Consider the following 17500-nt stretch of genomic DNA (forward strand, 5'->3'; position numbering starts at 1 on the left):
AACACTGGCATTGTCGCTCTATTTACTTAAAATAACTGAAGGGCGTGTCTGCTTTAAACTGCTTTAAACTGATAAAGGTCTAGGTTTCCAGATCAAGTTAATCTTGACCCTGGCCGTGAAACAGTCGGCAAAGGAAATCTGGCTGCTGCGAAATCGATTTCCTCTGGTTCTCCTAATGCTCCACTAGGATACAGAGCACTACATCTTGCGGAAGGGATGCTACCATGTTTCGTTTCCGACGTGGAAAGGGACAAGGAGGCTGGAAGGAAACGCTATTAAAAGCTTTTTATGTCCAGTTTGTGTCCAGCACTGGAAGGTTTCTGCGCGCACTGACTTAATTTACATGCTGCGCGGTCTTGACGATGGTCGCGCGCCTCAGACTTTTGACTTCTGACTTTTGACATTTGTATCTAACACATTGTTTTCTCGACAGTATTATCACTGCGAGAGTATTAACGCCAGTATTATCACTGCGAGAGTATTGACGACAGTATCATCACTGACGGCACGCGCTCTGCGTGATGCCTTTGAAGTTATGTACCTCCTGCTGTTCTGATCGTCTGTCAACAGCTGTGCGAGGGTGCAGCACTCGCGCACCTTTGGCAGCCAGTAAGTCAAAAGACCTAACCTAGAGGCCCTGTTAACCTAGAGAGAAATACCTAACCTAGAGACCCTGTTAACCTAGAGAGAAAGACCTAACCTAGAGACCCTTTTAACCTAGAGAGAAAGACCTAACCTAGAGACCCTTTTAACCTAGAGAGAAAGACCTAACCTAGAGGCCCTGTTAACCTGGAAAGAAAGACCTAACCTAGAGGCCCTGTTAACCTGGAGAGAAAGACCTAACCTAGAGGCCTTGTTAAATTAGAGAGAAAGACCTAACCTAGAGGTCTAGTTAACCTGGAGAGAAAGACCTAACCTAGAGGCCCTGTTAACCTGGAGAGAAAGACCTAACCTAGAGGCCTTGTTAAATTAGAGAGAAAGACCTAACCTAGAGGTCTGGTTAACCTGGAGAGAAAGACCTAACCTAGAGGTCTAGTTAACCTGGAGAGAAAGACCTAACCTAGAGGCCCTGTTAAATTAGAGAGAAAGACCTAACCTAGAGGTCTAGTTAACCTGGAGAGAAAGACCTAACCTAGAGGCCCTGTTAACCTGGAGAGAAAGACCTAACTTAGAGGCCTTGTTAAATTAGAGAGAAAGACCTAACCTAGAGGTCTGGTTAACCTGGAGAGAAAGACCTAACCTAGAGGTCTAGTTAACCTGGAGAGAAAGACCTAACCTAGAGACCCTTTTAACCTAGAGAGAAAGACCTAACCTAGAGGCCCTGTTAACCTGGAAAGAAAGACCTAACCTAGAGGCCCTGTTAACCTGGAGAGAAAGACCTAACCTAGAGGCCTTGTTAAATTAGAGAGAAAGACCTAACCTAGAGGTCTAGTTAACCTGGAGAGAAAGACCTAACCTAGAGGCCCTGTTAACCTGGAGAGAAAGACCTAACCTAGAGGCCTTGTTAAATTAGAGAGAAAGACCTAACCTAGAGGTCTGGTTAACCTGGAGAGAAAGACCTAACCTAGAGGTCTAGTTAACCTGGAGAGAAAGACCTAACCTAGAGGTCTAGTTAACCTGGAGAGAAAGACCTAACATAGAGGCCCTGTTAACCTGGAGAGAAAGACCTAACCTAGAGGCCTTGTTAAATTAGAGAGAAAGACCTAACCTAGAGGTCTGGTTAACCTGGAGAGAAAGACCTAACCTAGAGGCCTTGATAACCTAGAGAGAAAGACCTAACCTAGAGGCCTTGATAACCTAGAGAGAAAGACCTAACCTAGAGGCCTTGATAACCTAGAGAGAAAGACCTAACCTAGAGTTTTCTGCACCTCACTATGTATATTAAGATTTTGTCGATATTTGGAAATGCTGAAATATTTGTTTAGAGTCCCAGGTGAAGTCTCAACGACCTGAGTTCAATACACTGTGCACACATTACAGATGTCTTCAAGATTCAGGGTGTGTCTCATACTTGGGACATATGTAGGAACATAACAGGCAGGTTCATACATCCCCCCTGTACACTCATTTTCAACTTTAAGCTGTGAAGTAGGATCAAGACATTAAAATCACTGTAGCCCGCAAGAGTACGATTGGCCAATACCACTTTGTTTACCCAAGTGATTCATTTACCAAATCATTAGAAAAAAAAAATTGGCTAAATACATTCCAGTTCAGAATACAACCATGAAATGGAGTTGCTGATATGATGGTGATTGTGATCTTTGTGGTTTTGCAGCAAACGGAGGAGTGTTGGTGTCTTCATTAGCCAGGTGAGTCATCATTAATCAAATTTAATGTCCACTAGCCATGTAAATCCTCATTATTTAAGTCTGTGTTTGACAATTACATCTTTGTTGGTCTGCAGAGTGATTATCAGTCACTGAGCTCTGACATTTACATTTGTAGTATTTGGAAGACGCTGTTATGCAGAGCACTTTACATATGTTAGTATGACGGTCCCCTGGTGTTGAACCCAAGAGCCTGGTGTTGAACCCAAGAGCCTGGTGTTGAACCCAAGAGTTTGGTTTTGCTAGCAATTAGGTCTGGTCTACATTAGTCAGTTTAGTCTTAATTAGCCAGTTGGATTTTCAGAAGTGAGTTGACTCATCTGTTAGTATAAGCTGGATGTTTTAATACATGAGCAGACCAATATTCCACAATTACTTGTTTATATTAGATATGTCAATCAAACACGTTTCTGCACTTAAAAAATGTGTTGTGAATTTAATCATTTAGTAATGGTCTGTTGTGCAACTATATTTAATATCAGTGAGTACTTAGACATGTGTAATTGGCTATCATGTAGTAATGTTACGTTACTGGAGTGTTGTGGAAGTGTTGTGTAGGAGTGGTAATGTGTGAAGCTTATGCTGTTATTACTGAACTGGTATGTAGGTGTTTTTGGGCCGTAGAGAGATGGACTCTCTGAAGAAGGAGCTGGAAGAGGAGCTTAAACTCAGTACTGAAGATATCAGGAGTCACGCCTGGTACCATGGCCAGCTTCAGAGAGAGGTGTGTGTGTGTGTGTGTGTGTGTGTGTGTGTGTGTGTGTGTGTGTGTGTGTGTGTGTGACGGTGAGAGGTGTGTGTGTGTGTGACGGTGAGAGGTGTGTGTGTGTGTGACGGTGAGAGGTGTGTGTGTGTGTGACAGTGAGAGGTGTGTGTGTGTTACAGTGAGAGGTGTATAGTGCTGTGTGGTATGTAGCTTCATGTGCTGTATTGGACAGTCCACACATACATGTAAATATAACGCATGCATGCTCTTGTTTCGTGTGTGTAGGCAGCAGAAGAGTTGTTACAGAACGACGGGGATTTCCTGGTGCGGGATCAGCGCTCGGGCGGAGGAGACTATGTTCTGAGCTGCATGTGGAAAAACCAGCACATGCACTTCAAAATCATCCATGTAGTCCTCCGACCCAAACAGGTACGACTACTGGTGTAGTCCTCAGACCCAAACAGGTACGACTACTGGTGTAGTCCTCAGACCCAAACAGGTACGACTACTGGTGTAGTCCTCAGACCCAAACAGGTACGACTACTGGTGTAGTCCTCAGACCCAAACAGGTACGACTACTGGTGTAGTCCTCAGACCCAAACAGGTACGACTACTGGTGTAGTCCTCCGACCCAAACAGGTATGTCCACTGCTGTAGTCCTCAGACCCAAACAGGTACGACTACTGGTGTAGTCCTCAGACCCAAACAGGTATATCCAGTGGTGAAGTCCTCCAAACCAAACAGGTATGTCCACTGGTATAGAATTCTGTATTAGATGGCTGGGGACAAACAAAACCATGTGATTTTCTTGTTTATTGCTTATACTCCTGGAATTAGAAGCTTCAAGCCCCACTTTGTCTCTATAATATCCTGTTTAATTCAGTCGGTTCAGCCTCTTGCATTGTCCTTTTCCCTTTTGAGCTCAATTTTTATGCTTTAATTTACTTACCGTCTTCACACCTACCAGCAGAATATCTTGCAACACAAATCTTACGTTTCATTGATGTAGGATTTTAGAGTTAGAAAATTAATATCACATTCAACCTATCAATTTACAAAGTATCTTTCATTTGTCCATTTGTTTACCACTAATGAGACCCAGGACTCGTGCGTGCTGCTCTACCTCACCCACCCTGCCTGGGGGGGGTCGTCATCAGGCCCATCGTGAGTTTCGTAGGGTGTGTGAGGCCTGAGGTGGTGTTCTGTGGTCAGCTATGACTGGACTTGGGAAATAGTGTTTACACAGTGGGGAGTGATGTGGCTGGAGGAGCAGACACCGTAGATACCAAATACTGATACCGTAGATACCAAATACTGATACCGTAGATACTAAATACTGACACCGTAGATACTAAATACTGATACTGTCAACACTAAATACTGACACCGTAGATACTAAATACTGACACCGTAGATACTAAATACTGTAAACCATGTAAACACAGCAAACAGTGTGTGTGTAATCATTGGAAGCCAGCAGGTAGGCTGTCTTGACTCAGCAAATGGATGAACTTGTGTGAATATAGAGTTTCATGCTACTGAACTTGTGTGAATATAGAGTTTCATGCTACTGAACTTGTGTGAATATAGAGTTTCATGCTACTGAACTTGTGTGAATATAGAGTTTCATGCTACTGAGCCTGTGTGAATGTAGAGTTTCATGCTACTGAGCCTGTGTGAATGTAGAGTTTCATGCTACTGAGCCTGTGTGAATATAGAGTTTCATGCTACTGAGCCTGTGTGAATATAGAGTTTCATGCTACTGAGCCTGTGTGAATATAGAGTTTCATGCTACTGAGCCTGTGTGAATATAGAGTTTCATGCTACTGAGCCTGTGTGAATATACACTTTGAGGCTACTGAACTTGTGGCACTTTGTCAGATCAGACTGATTACACATGCTCCAAGGAGATTCTGGACTTGACCATTTTACTTAATTTTATTTTATTTTTTACAGTATCACTCAGTTGATATATTGGACATATTTTAAAAACCAGATTATGATCTGGGTTCATCACATCCGACACATTATAACTGCAGCAGTAGCAGAGGATTCTCCTCTAAAAAAATAAACACAATTACACAGTACTTATAATAAATAGTAAACATAATAAACACAATGCAGCATTCACAGCTGGCTGTGTAGCGTCCAGGAAACTGAGATTCAGTGTCAGCATAACAGAAAACACCCTTTATTTAGATAACCTGCGATTTAGCATAACAGAAAATGCCCTTTATGCAGGTTACTTCTAATAATGTAATTGGTGCCGTATCCACAAAAAGCAAATGTTGAGTTGCCATATCAGACGTGTTTAATGACTAGAACTCTTGCGCACATGAAACAAATTAACACATGAACACATCAGAAAGGATAAGAAGATTCAAGACTTGTTAGAGTAATTCTAGTAAACAGCTATTCTGGGTTTGTTAAAATACTTCTAGTAAACAAAGTTATTCTGAGTAATTCTAGCCCATGCTGAATGTTCATGGTATTTTATTTCTGTTCAGTAAAACAACATAATTTGTGTGTGTGTGTGTGTGTGTGTGTGTGTGTGTGTGTGTGTGTGTGTGTGTGTAGGGTTACACGAGGGAGCTGTTTCAATTCGAGAATGACCAGTTCGACAATATTCCAGCTCTGATTCGCTTCCATGTGGGTGGGCGTCGGCCTATATCCCAGGCATCCGGGGCAACCATTCTTCATCCAGTCACGCGCTCCGTTCCTCTACGGGTCATCAGTGAGCGCCAGGCGGGGATGGCATCAAGCCGACGCTCGGCCGGAACATCCACGTGGTCTGGAGATAAGAACAAGAGGCGGAGTTTAAGCTCCACCCACATGGACACACTACAGGTCAACAACAACCTGCTCAGGTATATACAGACCACCTGCTCAGAGAAGTACCAACAACTGCTCAGGTAGATGCAAACCAGTTGGTCAGTGAGATATGAACCACCTGTTCTGGTAGATTTAAAGCAGAGTTTCTCAGTGCATTGATCATGGACCCCATAGCATATATGATACACTCAATTCAGATACACAGGTGCGCAAATGTCCCTGTAGTTATGCATTAAGTGTACAGTGTTGGGGTTAGTGTTGGAGTTAGGGTTAGTGTTGGAGTTAGGGGTAGTGTTAAGGTTAGTAGGTTAGTTACACCAAAGAAAGAAAGAAAAACACGCGCTGTGTGTGCCCTGTGTGTGTCTGCTCACTCATGTGTAAAACAGGAATAGGTTTACAGTACCTTAACTGTGTGTGTGTGTTGGTGTGTGTTGGTGTGTGTTGGTGTGTGTTGGTGTGTGTGTGTGTGTGTGTGTGTGTGTGTGTGTGTGTGTGTGTGTGTGTGTGTGTGTGTGTGGACTTTCTAGGAGTGGCAGTCAGCCTGCTAACCTGGAGACAGTGGGAAGACCATCACTACAATCAGCACAGTCAGACAGCAACCTGCGGCCAGGTACAAACACACACACACACACACACACACACACACACACACACACACACACACATATTCCTCTTTAACCTGTTCTGTATTGCCACACAGGTGTGCCTCAGAGCAGTTCATCTGAGGAGTCTAGCTCCGCCCCCATCTCCCCAGTATTCCGCACAGGCAGTGATCCTTTACTCAGCCCTGGCTCCACCCGCTCACCGGGCCCCAGCCAATCAGCTGCTGGCGGCTCCACCCTCCGAGGCTCTGATGGACAGCTGAACTCCCGGGCCCCGCCCAAACCTCTGCGAGTGTCCACCCTGTTTCCAGGGATGCCACAAATGACACCACGGATTGAGGTGGACCCCGCCTCCTTCTACGATGAGCTGGTGCCCCAGGTGAGCAGAAAATGATGGACGAGGTTTGTGTGTGTGATGTGTGTGTGTGTACTTGTGTGATGCGCATGTAAACAAATAAGGCACTTGCACTTTAACCTTTTCAACTTTGACCCCCAGATCCCACCTGCCATGCAGCCTAAAGGTCACGCAGCACGTCTGCGGGCGCAGGAGAAGTGGACCAGCCGCGCCCGGCTCACCGAGACCAGCTTCACCTTCCTGGAGGCCCAGAGGGCGGAGGAGCAGCGGGAGAGGGTGGAGGAGGAGGAGGAGGAGCAAGAGGAAGGGCCTGGCTGGCGCTTCGAGCGGCCGCAGACGGAGACGAGCTCGTGCTTCCGTCTGGATGCTTTCCGCTCGTTGCTCCTGTCCGACGGGAACCGTCCGCTGGAGCAGGGCGTCTTACACGCGCTCAAAGAGCTGTTCTCCAAAACCGACCCGGCCACCACCGCTCTGCACATGCTCAGTGTGGACTGCCAGGTGACGCTCACAAACACACACGCGCACGTGGAGCGTGCTCGTACACACCCTCTTCCTCCAGCAGGGGGCGTGAGATCCGCTCTGCCCTTGGTCTCTCTCTCACCCAGTGTGGTTTCGCACCCCTCCAGGTGGCCCGTGTGACAGGTGTGACGGACGAGCAGAAGAGGATCATGGGAGTGGACTCGGGGCTGGAGCTCATCACCCTGCCGCACGGGACACAGCTCAGACAAGACCTGCTAGAGAGGTGTGTGTGTGTGTGTGTGTGTGTGTGTGTGTGTGTGTGTGTGTGTGTGTGTGTGTGTGTGTGTGTGAGAGAGAGAAGTGGGAATTGTGTGTGGGTGTGACTGTGCTGTATACATAGAGAAGTCTAAGTGCCCCCCCCCCCCCCCCCCCCCCCCCCCCCCGCTCTGCTCCCTCCGCTCCCCCCCCCAGACACCATCTGATCGTGCTGGGCGTGGCTGTGGACATCCTGGGTTGTACGGGCTCGGTGATCCAGAGGGCGGCTGTGCTTCACAAGGTCATCCAGCTGGCCCAGGCGCTCCTCAACACCGCCCACGACCTCTACGCCTTCTCCGCCGTCATGAAGGCCCTGGATCTGCCTCAGGTCAGAGGTCACAGGTCACGTTTTAGGCTGCTGGCACAGGGTTAGCGTCTAACCCTAACCCCAGCGTGTAAGATCAGGGTCAGACATGAAGGTGGTATCCATGGCAGCCTGTTGAAGGCTTCTGTTAGGATTCTGGGTCCTTATCGGGGGGTCAGAGTATAGGGTTCACTCCTTCTATGTAACACGCATCATCCAATCAGCCAATCGAAGTGTGTGTGTGTGCGTGTGCGTGTGCGCGCGCGCAGGTGACCCGACTGGAGATGACGTGGCGTGTGCTGAGAAGAAATCACACTGAGAGTGCAGTAGCATTTGAGAAGACGCTGAAGCCCTTAATGAAAGACCTTAATGAGGGAGCCGGTGAGTGTGAACACAGGTTTACTCATGTGTATACTAGAGCGTGTATGAAGCCTCGTGTGTAAATAGATAGTAAATAAGTGTTATGACCAGCGCTGGCTGACCAAGAGGAGGCACTAGGGTGACTCTGTTGGAAATTTTTTAAATTAATATTTTATTAAATAACAGCTACTTATTTTGTGTGTATGGGTGTGCTAAGATGCACAGTAATGCATCATATCTAAAATATACCGGGAGAAATTACCTTCGTGGTTCATTCATTTAGCACAGCCACAGGGTTGCCAACTTTTGACGTTCGCTTGGAGTGAGATTTTAAACTGGAGCCGGTGGCGAGTGTATTTTGTTTTAACCCGGGGGGGGGGGGGGGGGTTGCGAACGAAAGTTGTTGAGCGGCGGGGGGCGGGGGGGGGGGGGGGGGGGGGGGCAACGTAAAATGGACACATATTCAGTGTTATATCGCCGGTGGATGGCGCCAGATCTAGCGAACTAGTAACGTATTGAATCATATATGTGGATCTGAGGTAAATAAACTGGATATTTTTTTTCGGCGTGAGATATCGGAAGTGTGGCGTGAGAGCGTGTGAAAACGGTCAAATGCGTGTGTCTCACGCTCAATGCGTGAGAGTTGGCAACCCTGCAGCCACTTGCTGACCGTTGCCGAGATACATACATGGCGACATAAACTTGGCCAATCAGCGTCCTCGATGGCTTCTGGTAGTTTTTCCTTTTATAGTACCATCGAAGTTATTGAAGCAATTGAAACCTATTTTTGGTTAACAGCTTCTTATGTTTCTGATTTCATGGTGGTTCTGCTGAATTGAGTTTGCTAGCGTTCACTACCGTCGCCGTCTTGTTTGGCTAGCAGCCTGCTAACGTTAGCTCGCTAGCTACATGGAGGAAGTGGTTGTGGAAAACTGAACTTAACATTTAATACATAATTTATAGCTAGATAATATAAGGCAGCTGCATTCACTTTTAAAGGCTTTTTTTCCCTCTGCCCTTCTGTCTTTTCCCTTTTTATTCTTTCTCTCCCCCTCTTTTCTTGGTCCACCTAACCCCAATAATTATCACTTTGCATATTATCACTATATTATACAGAATTGTTATAATTGTCATTTGATCTGTACATAAAAACAAAGTTGTCCTCCAAAGATGGGGGGGTGGAGGTGGGCCATTAAAAAAAAAAAAAAAAGATACATTTTCACTGTGAATGTTAATAAAAATGGCAATCCATCTCAAAATAAAGATCTAACTAATTAAATAAATAGATAAATTATAAACATTTAAATTTATTAAGAGTGTTAAATTAGTAAAATTATTAACTCATGGTTTTAACAGTTGCTGTAACACACGTGTAAAAGCCGCATATATTACATCATGCATAAAATCGCATCGCAAATAACGCATCGCAGATTGGTGCCCTCTATCATAAGAACATAAGACATAATGCAGTTATTGGATTTCTAAACATTCTTAGTGTGTTTGCTAATATTACTGTGCGTTTCTGAACAAGACTAGAATATTTTTCACCATTTGCCACTGGTCATTGTGTTATAATTGCTGTATAAGCACTATACAGTGTGCTGTAAATTCACTTTTAAAATGTTATAGATTAGTCTGTGTTGTAGACACTGTGTTCTGTGTTATAATGCATTATAGATGCATTATTATGTGTTACAGACTCTGTACTGTCGGGGCCCGTGTGTCTGCCCCACATCGTGTGTTATAATGAGCTATAATGTGTTATAGATGCATTATTATGTTTTATAGACTCTGTGCTGTCGGGGCCCGTGTGTCTGCCTCACATCGTGTGTTATAATGCGTTATAGATGCATTATTATGTGTTATAGACTCTGTGCTGTCGGGGCCCGTGTGTCTGCCCCACATCGTGTGTTATGTGTTATAGATGCATTATTATGTGTTATAGACTCTGTACTGTCGGGGCCCGTGTGTCTGCCCCACATCGTGTGTTATGATGTGTTATAGATGCATTATTATGTGTTATAGACTCTGTGCTGTCGGGGCCCATGTGTCTGCCCCACATCGTGTGTTATGATGTGTTATAGATGCATTATTATGTGTTATAGACTCTGTGCTGTCGGGGCCCGTGTGTCTGCCCCACATCGTGCCACTACTGCGGCTGATGGAAGGTGAGGACATTGTGGAGAACACAGAGCGGGGCTGTTACCTGCTCTACAACATCCTGCAGTCCGCCCGCACGTCCACAACACACGCAAAGGAGTATCAACAACATGCCCACACACTGCTGTCAGGTACACACACACACACACACACACACACACACACACACACACACACACAAAGTGTTTTTTAGCTACATAATCAGGATGACAGATGAACTTGTATACATTGACTTGCATATCCAATACTTGTGGAACGTTAAAATTACAAATCATCATCAGTCCCGCCCATCCCCTGTATCAGTGATGCTATTTGTTGTCTGACTTGTCCATCTCCATCTCCAGCAGGTTGGGAGCCAGTCCCGGAGCTGCTGGAGGCATTCCGCACGGAGTTCGCACTGCGCCTGTTCTGGGGTCAGGCAGGCGCAGAGGCGGGCAAGAAGGAACGCTACGAAAAATTTGACAGGGTCCTGACCGTCCTCTCCAACAAACTGGAGCCAAATGGGACCACTGAACTATGACCTCCTGACCCCTGCATTGACTGTGACTAGAAGTGAAGAGGCATGGGGGCGAGCTGAAAACCACAACTGGAATATAGCCTGCTCTGATTGGATGGAATCTGTGGAACTGACCAAAGGTTTCAGTCATTGGTTGGAACCCAAGGGAAAAAAAAACAGAACTGGAAACATTTGTAGTTTTACACAGGAACCAGTATGAATCTCTGTTTCAGTGTGTCCAATGACACCTAGATTCAGGATTTCTGTGTTCAAACATGTTTACACATGTCATTGACTACTTCTGTATAACTGGTGTGTGTGTGTGTGTGTGTGTGTGTGTGTGTGTGTGTGTGAGAGAGAGAGAGAGCAATTGTGTGTTGATATGCATGCATGCTTTTTTAATGAACCTTCATCCTGTTTATGTGAATATTTTTCTGAGCTGACCATCACTGGGAATGTGATTGGGAGTCTCCTTTAAGAATTAAAACTGAATTTTCTTTAAATACAATTTAATCAAATCTAATTTAAGCACATGCTAATACACACAGAAATAAAAGAAAAGGGGTTAACATTGAGTGAAATCCCATTGCTGTCATTGGTGGGTTCAAACCCACATTCCAAATGACATCATGTAAACATGAAGATATTAGCACTCAGCACTGCACTGTACATACAAAACATGATGTCAGTTCAAGGAATGATTTATAGAAATAAACAAAGCACCATATACACATGAAGAAACAAAGAACAAACTAGAAAAATACCAAGAAACATGGTAGAAAAAGCATTTTGGTATGATGACATAGTAAACATGAGCTGGGTAGGAGCTGTAAGTTCACACTAACACAGAGGCCCAGGATCACGGCTCTCACTGTAGTGTTATCTGTGAACCAACACAGGACTCCACATTACTCAACAGTGGAGAAATATCAATGAAGCAGGTAATTCGCTTCTAATTAAACACACACCAGTGTGGACACGTAGCTCAACCCAGAGCTGATGAACATAGATTGTGCCCAGCATATTTCTCCCAGCAGTCCCAGTAAGGACCAGAGAGACCTCTGTTGATGTACTGGGAGACAATCTGTGAATCCTCTGCTGGTATACTGGGTGAAGACCAGTGAGTTCTCTGCTCAGTCAGTGAATCTTTTAGTGGTTTGCTGGGATACCGGTGTGCTGGAGACCTGGAGAACCCACTTCCATTAACTAAGAATCCATCGCATTTCCTCCCCATCTCATTGTCTCTTGTTCGTCTTCTCACCATCTCCTCCTGTGTCTTCTTCATCTCCTCCTTGTCTCCCCTTCATCTCCTCCTTGTCTCCTCTTCATCTTGTCTTCATCTCCTCCTTGTCTCGTCTTCACCTCATCTCTTCTTCTTCTCCTCCTTGTCTCCTCTTCTTATCTCCTTCATCTCCTCCTTGTCTTCATCTCATCTCCTCCTTCTTCTCTTGTCTTAATCTCCTCATCTCTTCCTTGTCTCGTCTTCATCTCTTCCTTGTCTCGTCTTCATCTCTTCCTTGTCTCGTCTTCATCTCCTCCTTGTCTCCCATGCTACTTCTTCAATTAACCATCTGAGTGGGCTCAGTGCTCTGTCCAACTGAACCATGTCTTTAATAACAACCGAATCATGTTTTAATAACAACTGAACCATCTCCATAATAACAACTGAACCATCTCTTTAATAACAATACTATAAGCTATGCAGTGGTGTCCCATGCTAACGTTTTACTAGTTTCCCTAACATTTTAACTAGCTTCTCAAAATGTTTACAGGATGGAAACCAAGTTCCTGTATAACACAGACCAAACAGGTTTGAAAAAATGCCTGTCATCCTTAAAGCAAAACACAGAAAATGACTGAAGTAGAAATAACTGCACATCTGTTTGATCAGCCTTTAAAGCTTTTGAACATGAACCTGCAATGAATTCTTATGTCTGTAGTGTTAATCCATCAAACTGCTGGTCCAGTGTGGCTGGAACATTTCTCAGATTACATCATATTGTTATATTTTTTATAACCTAAATATTAATATTAATTTTTAGAAATAAAACATTTGTAAGCTGTACATTTGAATGTAGTTCCATATTTCAGAGGATGCTCAGATGCTGGAGGTATTTATTTAGCTTTTAAAGGGAGGCAGTGAATGTGCTGGTGTAGCTATATGGTATATGTGTGTGTGCTATATGATTCTAATGTTGGATACAAGATATGTCCATCGCAGGTACGTATCAATTATCACCAGTTAGATGATTTTGATGTAGGACGCAGGTACGTATGAATAATCCCCAGTTAGATGATTTTGATGTAGGACGCAGGTACGTATGAATAATCCCCAGTTAGATGATTTTGATGTAGGACGCAGGTACGTATGAATAATCCCCAGTTAGATGATTTTGATGTAGGACGCAGGTACGTATGAATAATCCCCAGTTAGATGATTTTGATGTAGGACGCAGGTACGTATGAATAATCCCCAGTTAGATGATTTTGATGTAGGACGCAGGTACGTATCCATCGTCTCCAGTGGCCTTCCTGACGTGTACCCAGCCGTCGCCGTGGTCTTCATCCAACACACTCAGCTGCTCCCCCACCTGCATGCTCACCTCACCCTCTCTCCCACCTGAGACAAGGGGACACACAGAAGACACACAGCAGTGAGGGACATGAGGCTTGAGACATAAAAGTGGAGAAACAGAACGGAGGCACATGAGGCCCCACTGAGAAACAAAATAAAAATGGGTGATCAAGGCGAGAAGCTAGAGAAAGACATGAGCAAAAATGGAGCTTTTGTTCCAGGAAGCCCAAACCCACACAACCCTGTTAACACCATCAGAACCTGCCGGAGGTCCAAACCCACACGACCCTGTTAACACCATCAGAACCTGCCAGAAGCCCAAACCCACACGACCCTGTTAACACCATCAGAACCTGCCGGAGGTCCAAACCCACACGACCCTGTTAACACCATCAGAACCTGCCAGAAGCCCAAACCCACATGACCCTGTTAACACCATCAGAACCTGCCGGAAACCCAAACCCACACGACCCTGTTAACACCATCAGAACCTGCCGGAAACCCAAACCCACACGACCCTGTTAACACCATCAGAACCTGCCGGAGGTCCAAACCCATACGACCCTGTTAACACCATCAGAACCTGCCAGAAGCCCAAACCCACACGACCCTGTTAACACCATCAGAACCTGCCGGAAACCCAAACCCACACGACCCTGTTAACACCATCAGAACCTGCCGGAAACCCAAACCCACACGACCCTGTTAACACCATCAGAACCTGCCGGAAACCCAAACCCACACGACCCTGTTAACACCATCAGAACCTGCCGGAAGCCTCTGGGTGTAACACTGGACAACCAGTTGTCCTTCTCAACACCTGTTTCAAAACTGACCAGATCCTGCAGATTTCTCCTCTGCAACATACGGAGAATACGACCCTTCCTTTCACAGGAAGCTACTCAAGTGCTTGTGCTGTCTCTAGTAATCTCTAAGCTGGACTACTGCAATTCCCTACTTGCAGGTCTTCCTCTACGGGTCATCAGACCTCCACAACTAATCCAGAATGCTGCAGCACGACTGGTCTTCAATCTCCGCAAGTTCTCACTCCTCTGCTATGATGTCTTCACTGGTTTCCAGTAGCGGCACACATCAGATGTAAAACCTTGATGCTTCCTCAGACTCTCAAGCATGGTTCGACTCAAAACTCCATGCTTAAAGTCTCAGGGAAGAAAAAATTCCAAAAGAGTCAAATGACAAGAGTCTCTTGCCATCTTCAAACATAGACTGAAGACTCACCTGTTTGTTGTGTACTTAAATGAGCACCAACTCGGCAAATAACACTTGTATTTGTTCTTAAATTGCATGTCTGTCTATGGTTATTTGTGCTTCTTGGTAAAAGTTTAACTCCTGATTAAGTAAGCCTGTGTAAATTGAAATACTAGGTAGTGACAATGATTCCTGTAGTTTAGTAGTAGTCTGGTTCAAGGGTATCTTGAATTCTGGCCTATCTGTGCTATTTCCTAGGATGAATTCTGGGATCAGATGCAAAGCACTTTGTAAGTTGCACTGAAGACAGTGAGGAGACACAGGAGACACAATAGAGAGACAGTGAGGAGACACAATGCACAAATATATTACCTCCTACTTCACAGCACAACAATACAGGAGGCACAGATGCTAGTAAAATGCCAGGGCTTCTCTGACTTTAAGCAGGTTGTTTGTGTGTGAGGGCTTCTCTGACTTTAAGCAGGTTGTTTGCGTGTGTGTGTGTGTGTCTGCTGGAAGGCAATAGTTGGTCATCTTACCATCAAAGTTGTAGAGTGCTTGGCACTGGCCAATCGGAACATCATCATCATCAAAGTCCCCATCAAAATCACACTCGTAGATGTTGTCCGGAGGCTCGGGCAGCTTCTGCCCCTTGGGATCCACAGAAATATACGCCGCACTGCACATACAAATATACACACATAAAACACACATGCATACATAACACACACACACACACACACACATAAATAATTAATGAGAACTGTATTAATGCAGTTCTGAGAATTCTGAGGATGTTAATAATTATTCCAGTGGATATGTTAATTATTCCAGTGGATATGTTAATGATTCCAGTTATATGTTCTTTTCTTAGTTGCTGCCTCCTCTTGGCATGAGACCTCTACATCCTTCCTGTTACACACATGCTGTCAAGAAAACACCTCATGTCACTCTACAGGTGTTCTAACCCTCTACAGGTGTGCTAACCCTCTAAGGGTGTGCTAACCCTCTGTGTGTGAGAGTCACACAATGGATGCATCCAGACTCATTCACAAACATCTTCAAAACACTGAACCAAATCCAAACTTTTGATTTGTACTGTGTGCAAACATACACAGAGACAAACACACACACACACCTGGTCTGGTTGTTTTTGAGCATACTGTTATCTCCGGTTTCACTCAGCCATGTCTGCAGAAAACACACACATAATACTGTGTTAATGCTAACAGCTAGGAACATATGATACCTGCTGCAGTCAGACACTGGCAGACTCATACATACTCATTTAGAAGGGGTTATCTTAAAAACTTTATAACATAACCCTCAGCGTTGTGTGTGTGTTAGAGAGACAGACAAGAGAGAGACAGAAAGGGAGAAAGAGAGAGACAGAGGGAGAGAGAGAGACTGACAGAAAGACAGAGAGAGAGATCACCTTGTATCTGGACAGCTCCCCCTTCAGTTTGTTGATATTGTGTGCTGTCTGGTTGATCTGAGGCTCCAGGCTAGCTGGATCTCCCATCTGAGAATTCTTCTCATAAACCCCCTTCATTTTGTTGAGCGCCTCACTGCAGGACAGTGGAGAGAAAGAGGTCGATGGGCGAAGAGGGATGGAGAAGGGGAGAGAGGGAGACAGAGAATGACTTGCTAATAAATTCATCACTAGCTTTCTTTCATCATTTATATGTGCAAACGAACACAATTTTCCCTCAAACCCACAAATAGTCCACATGCATTCATCCTTTGACTCTTCCTTTACTTGTGATGTCTCTAAAGTTTGAAACCTTGTCATCTTGAATTCATGAGGAAAACTATCATGAAAAACACTCCTGAAGAACATTACCATAAAAAACACTATCATGAAGAACACTATCATGAGGAACACTATCATGAGGAACACTATCATGAGGAACACTACCATGAGGAACACTACCATGAGGAACACTACCATGAGGAACACTACCATGAGGAACACTACCATGAAGAACACTATGATGAAGAACACTATGATGAGGAACACTAACATGAGGAACACTAACATGAGGAACACTAACAACAGGAAAACTAACATGAGGAACACTACCATGAAGAACACTACCATGAAGAACACTACCATGAAGAACACTACCATGAAGAACACTACGATGAGGAACACTACGATGAGGAACACTACGATGAGGAACACTATCATGAAGAACACTATCATGAAGAACAATATCATGAGGAACACTATCATGAAAAACACTATCATGAAGAACTAGTTCTTGTGGTTAATAAATCTATCCCTCTAAGCTGTGGTGCACTACGTCTCTTCTGGATCCTCATGAGAAGGTCAGACCCTCAAAGTCTCTCCTTAGGCTTGGTCACCTTTGGCAGCTGTCTGGGGTTTTGGCCTCTTCAGACCACATAATCACCTTTTTTCCCACTCTTGTTCTTTAATCAAGAAGAAGAAGATGCATATCTGTTTCCCTAGTGCACCCCACACCAACCTCATCACAACACAGATCACAGCACAGATAAACCTCCCCACCTCAGTCCTGCACAACATTCAACATCACACCACACAAACACACCCCAGAGAGGTTGGAGATGTGGTTGTCGTGGTGACGGTGATGCTACCTTTGGTCCGTCTCCTTCTGCAGATCTTTGGTGATGTCATCGATCTTCTCCCTCAGACGCTTCTGTCTGTGTTCCAACGGCAGGTGAGAGTAATCTTCTACTGGAGCGGGCTGCACACACACACACACACACACACACACACACACACACACACACACACACACACACACACACACAC

At 44.9% G+C, this 17500-nt stretch overlaps 2 protein-coding genes across 13 annotated transcripts in view; one reads left to right on the forward strand and one right to left on the reverse strand.

Annotated features, from left to right (window-relative positions):
- sh2d3a (SH2 domain containing 3A) overlaps positions 1 to 12726 on the forward strand; it is a 21962-nt gene extending 9236 nt beyond the window's left edge. For 4 of the 9 annotated variants that reach the window (XM_076983476.1, XM_076983483.1, XM_076983481.1 and 1 more), the window contains 12 exons: positions 2279 to 2312; positions 2938 to 3054; positions 3322 to 3465; positions 5614 to 5903; positions 6396 to 6478; positions 6569 to 6849; positions 6967 to 7323; positions 7452 to 7567; positions 7756 to 7927; positions 8173 to 8284; positions 10369 to 10554; positions 10768 to 12726. In XM_076983476.1, coding sequence (XP_076839591.1) covers positions 2279 to 2312; positions 2938 to 3054; positions 3322 to 3465; positions 5614 to 5903; positions 6396 to 6478; positions 6569 to 6849; positions 6967 to 7323; positions 7452 to 7567; positions 7756 to 7927; positions 8173 to 8284; positions 10369 to 10554; positions 10768 to 10943 — 2068 coding nt within the window. In that variant the 3' untranslated portion in view covers positions 10944 to 12726. Of the gene's footprint in view, positions 610 to 2278; positions 2313 to 2937; positions 3055 to 3321; positions 3466 to 5613; positions 5904 to 6395; positions 6479 to 6568; positions 6850 to 6966; positions 7324 to 7451; positions 7568 to 7755; positions 7928 to 8172; positions 8285 to 10131; positions 10287 to 10368; positions 10555 to 10767 lie in introns of those variants that run through there. The other 5 variants (XM_076983484.1, XM_076983478.1, XM_076983479.1 and 2 more) reach the window with 5 other exon arrangements.
- Positions 12727 to 13160: 434 nt separating this feature from the next.
- trip10b (thyroid hormone receptor interactor 10b) overlaps positions 13161 to 17500 on the reverse strand; it is a 17872-nt gene continuing 13532 nt past the window's right edge. For all 4 annotated transcript variants that reach the window (XM_076983495.1, XM_076983494.1, XM_076983493.1 and 1 more), the window contains exons 11-15: positions 17323 to 17432; positions 16139 to 16271; positions 15842 to 15894; positions 15243 to 15382; positions 13161 to 13539 (exon numbers count right to left, since the gene is read on the reverse strand). In XM_076983495.1, the coding sequence (XP_076839610.1) occupies positions 13397 to 13539; positions 15243 to 15382; positions 15842 to 15894; positions 16139 to 16271; positions 17323 to 17432 (579 nt within the window). In that variant the 3' untranslated portion in view covers positions 13161 to 13396. The remainder of the gene's footprint in view (positions 13540 to 15242; positions 15383 to 15841; positions 15895 to 16138; positions 16272 to 17322; positions 17433 to 17500) is intronic.

This window comes from Brachyhypopomus gauderio, chromosome 20 (genome assembly GCF_052324685.1).
Source record: "Brachyhypopomus gauderio isolate BG-103 chromosome 20, BGAUD_0.2, whole genome shotgun sequence".
NCBI lineage: Eukaryota > Metazoa > Chordata > Actinopteri > Gymnotiformes > Hypopomidae > Brachyhypopomus > Brachyhypopomus gauderio.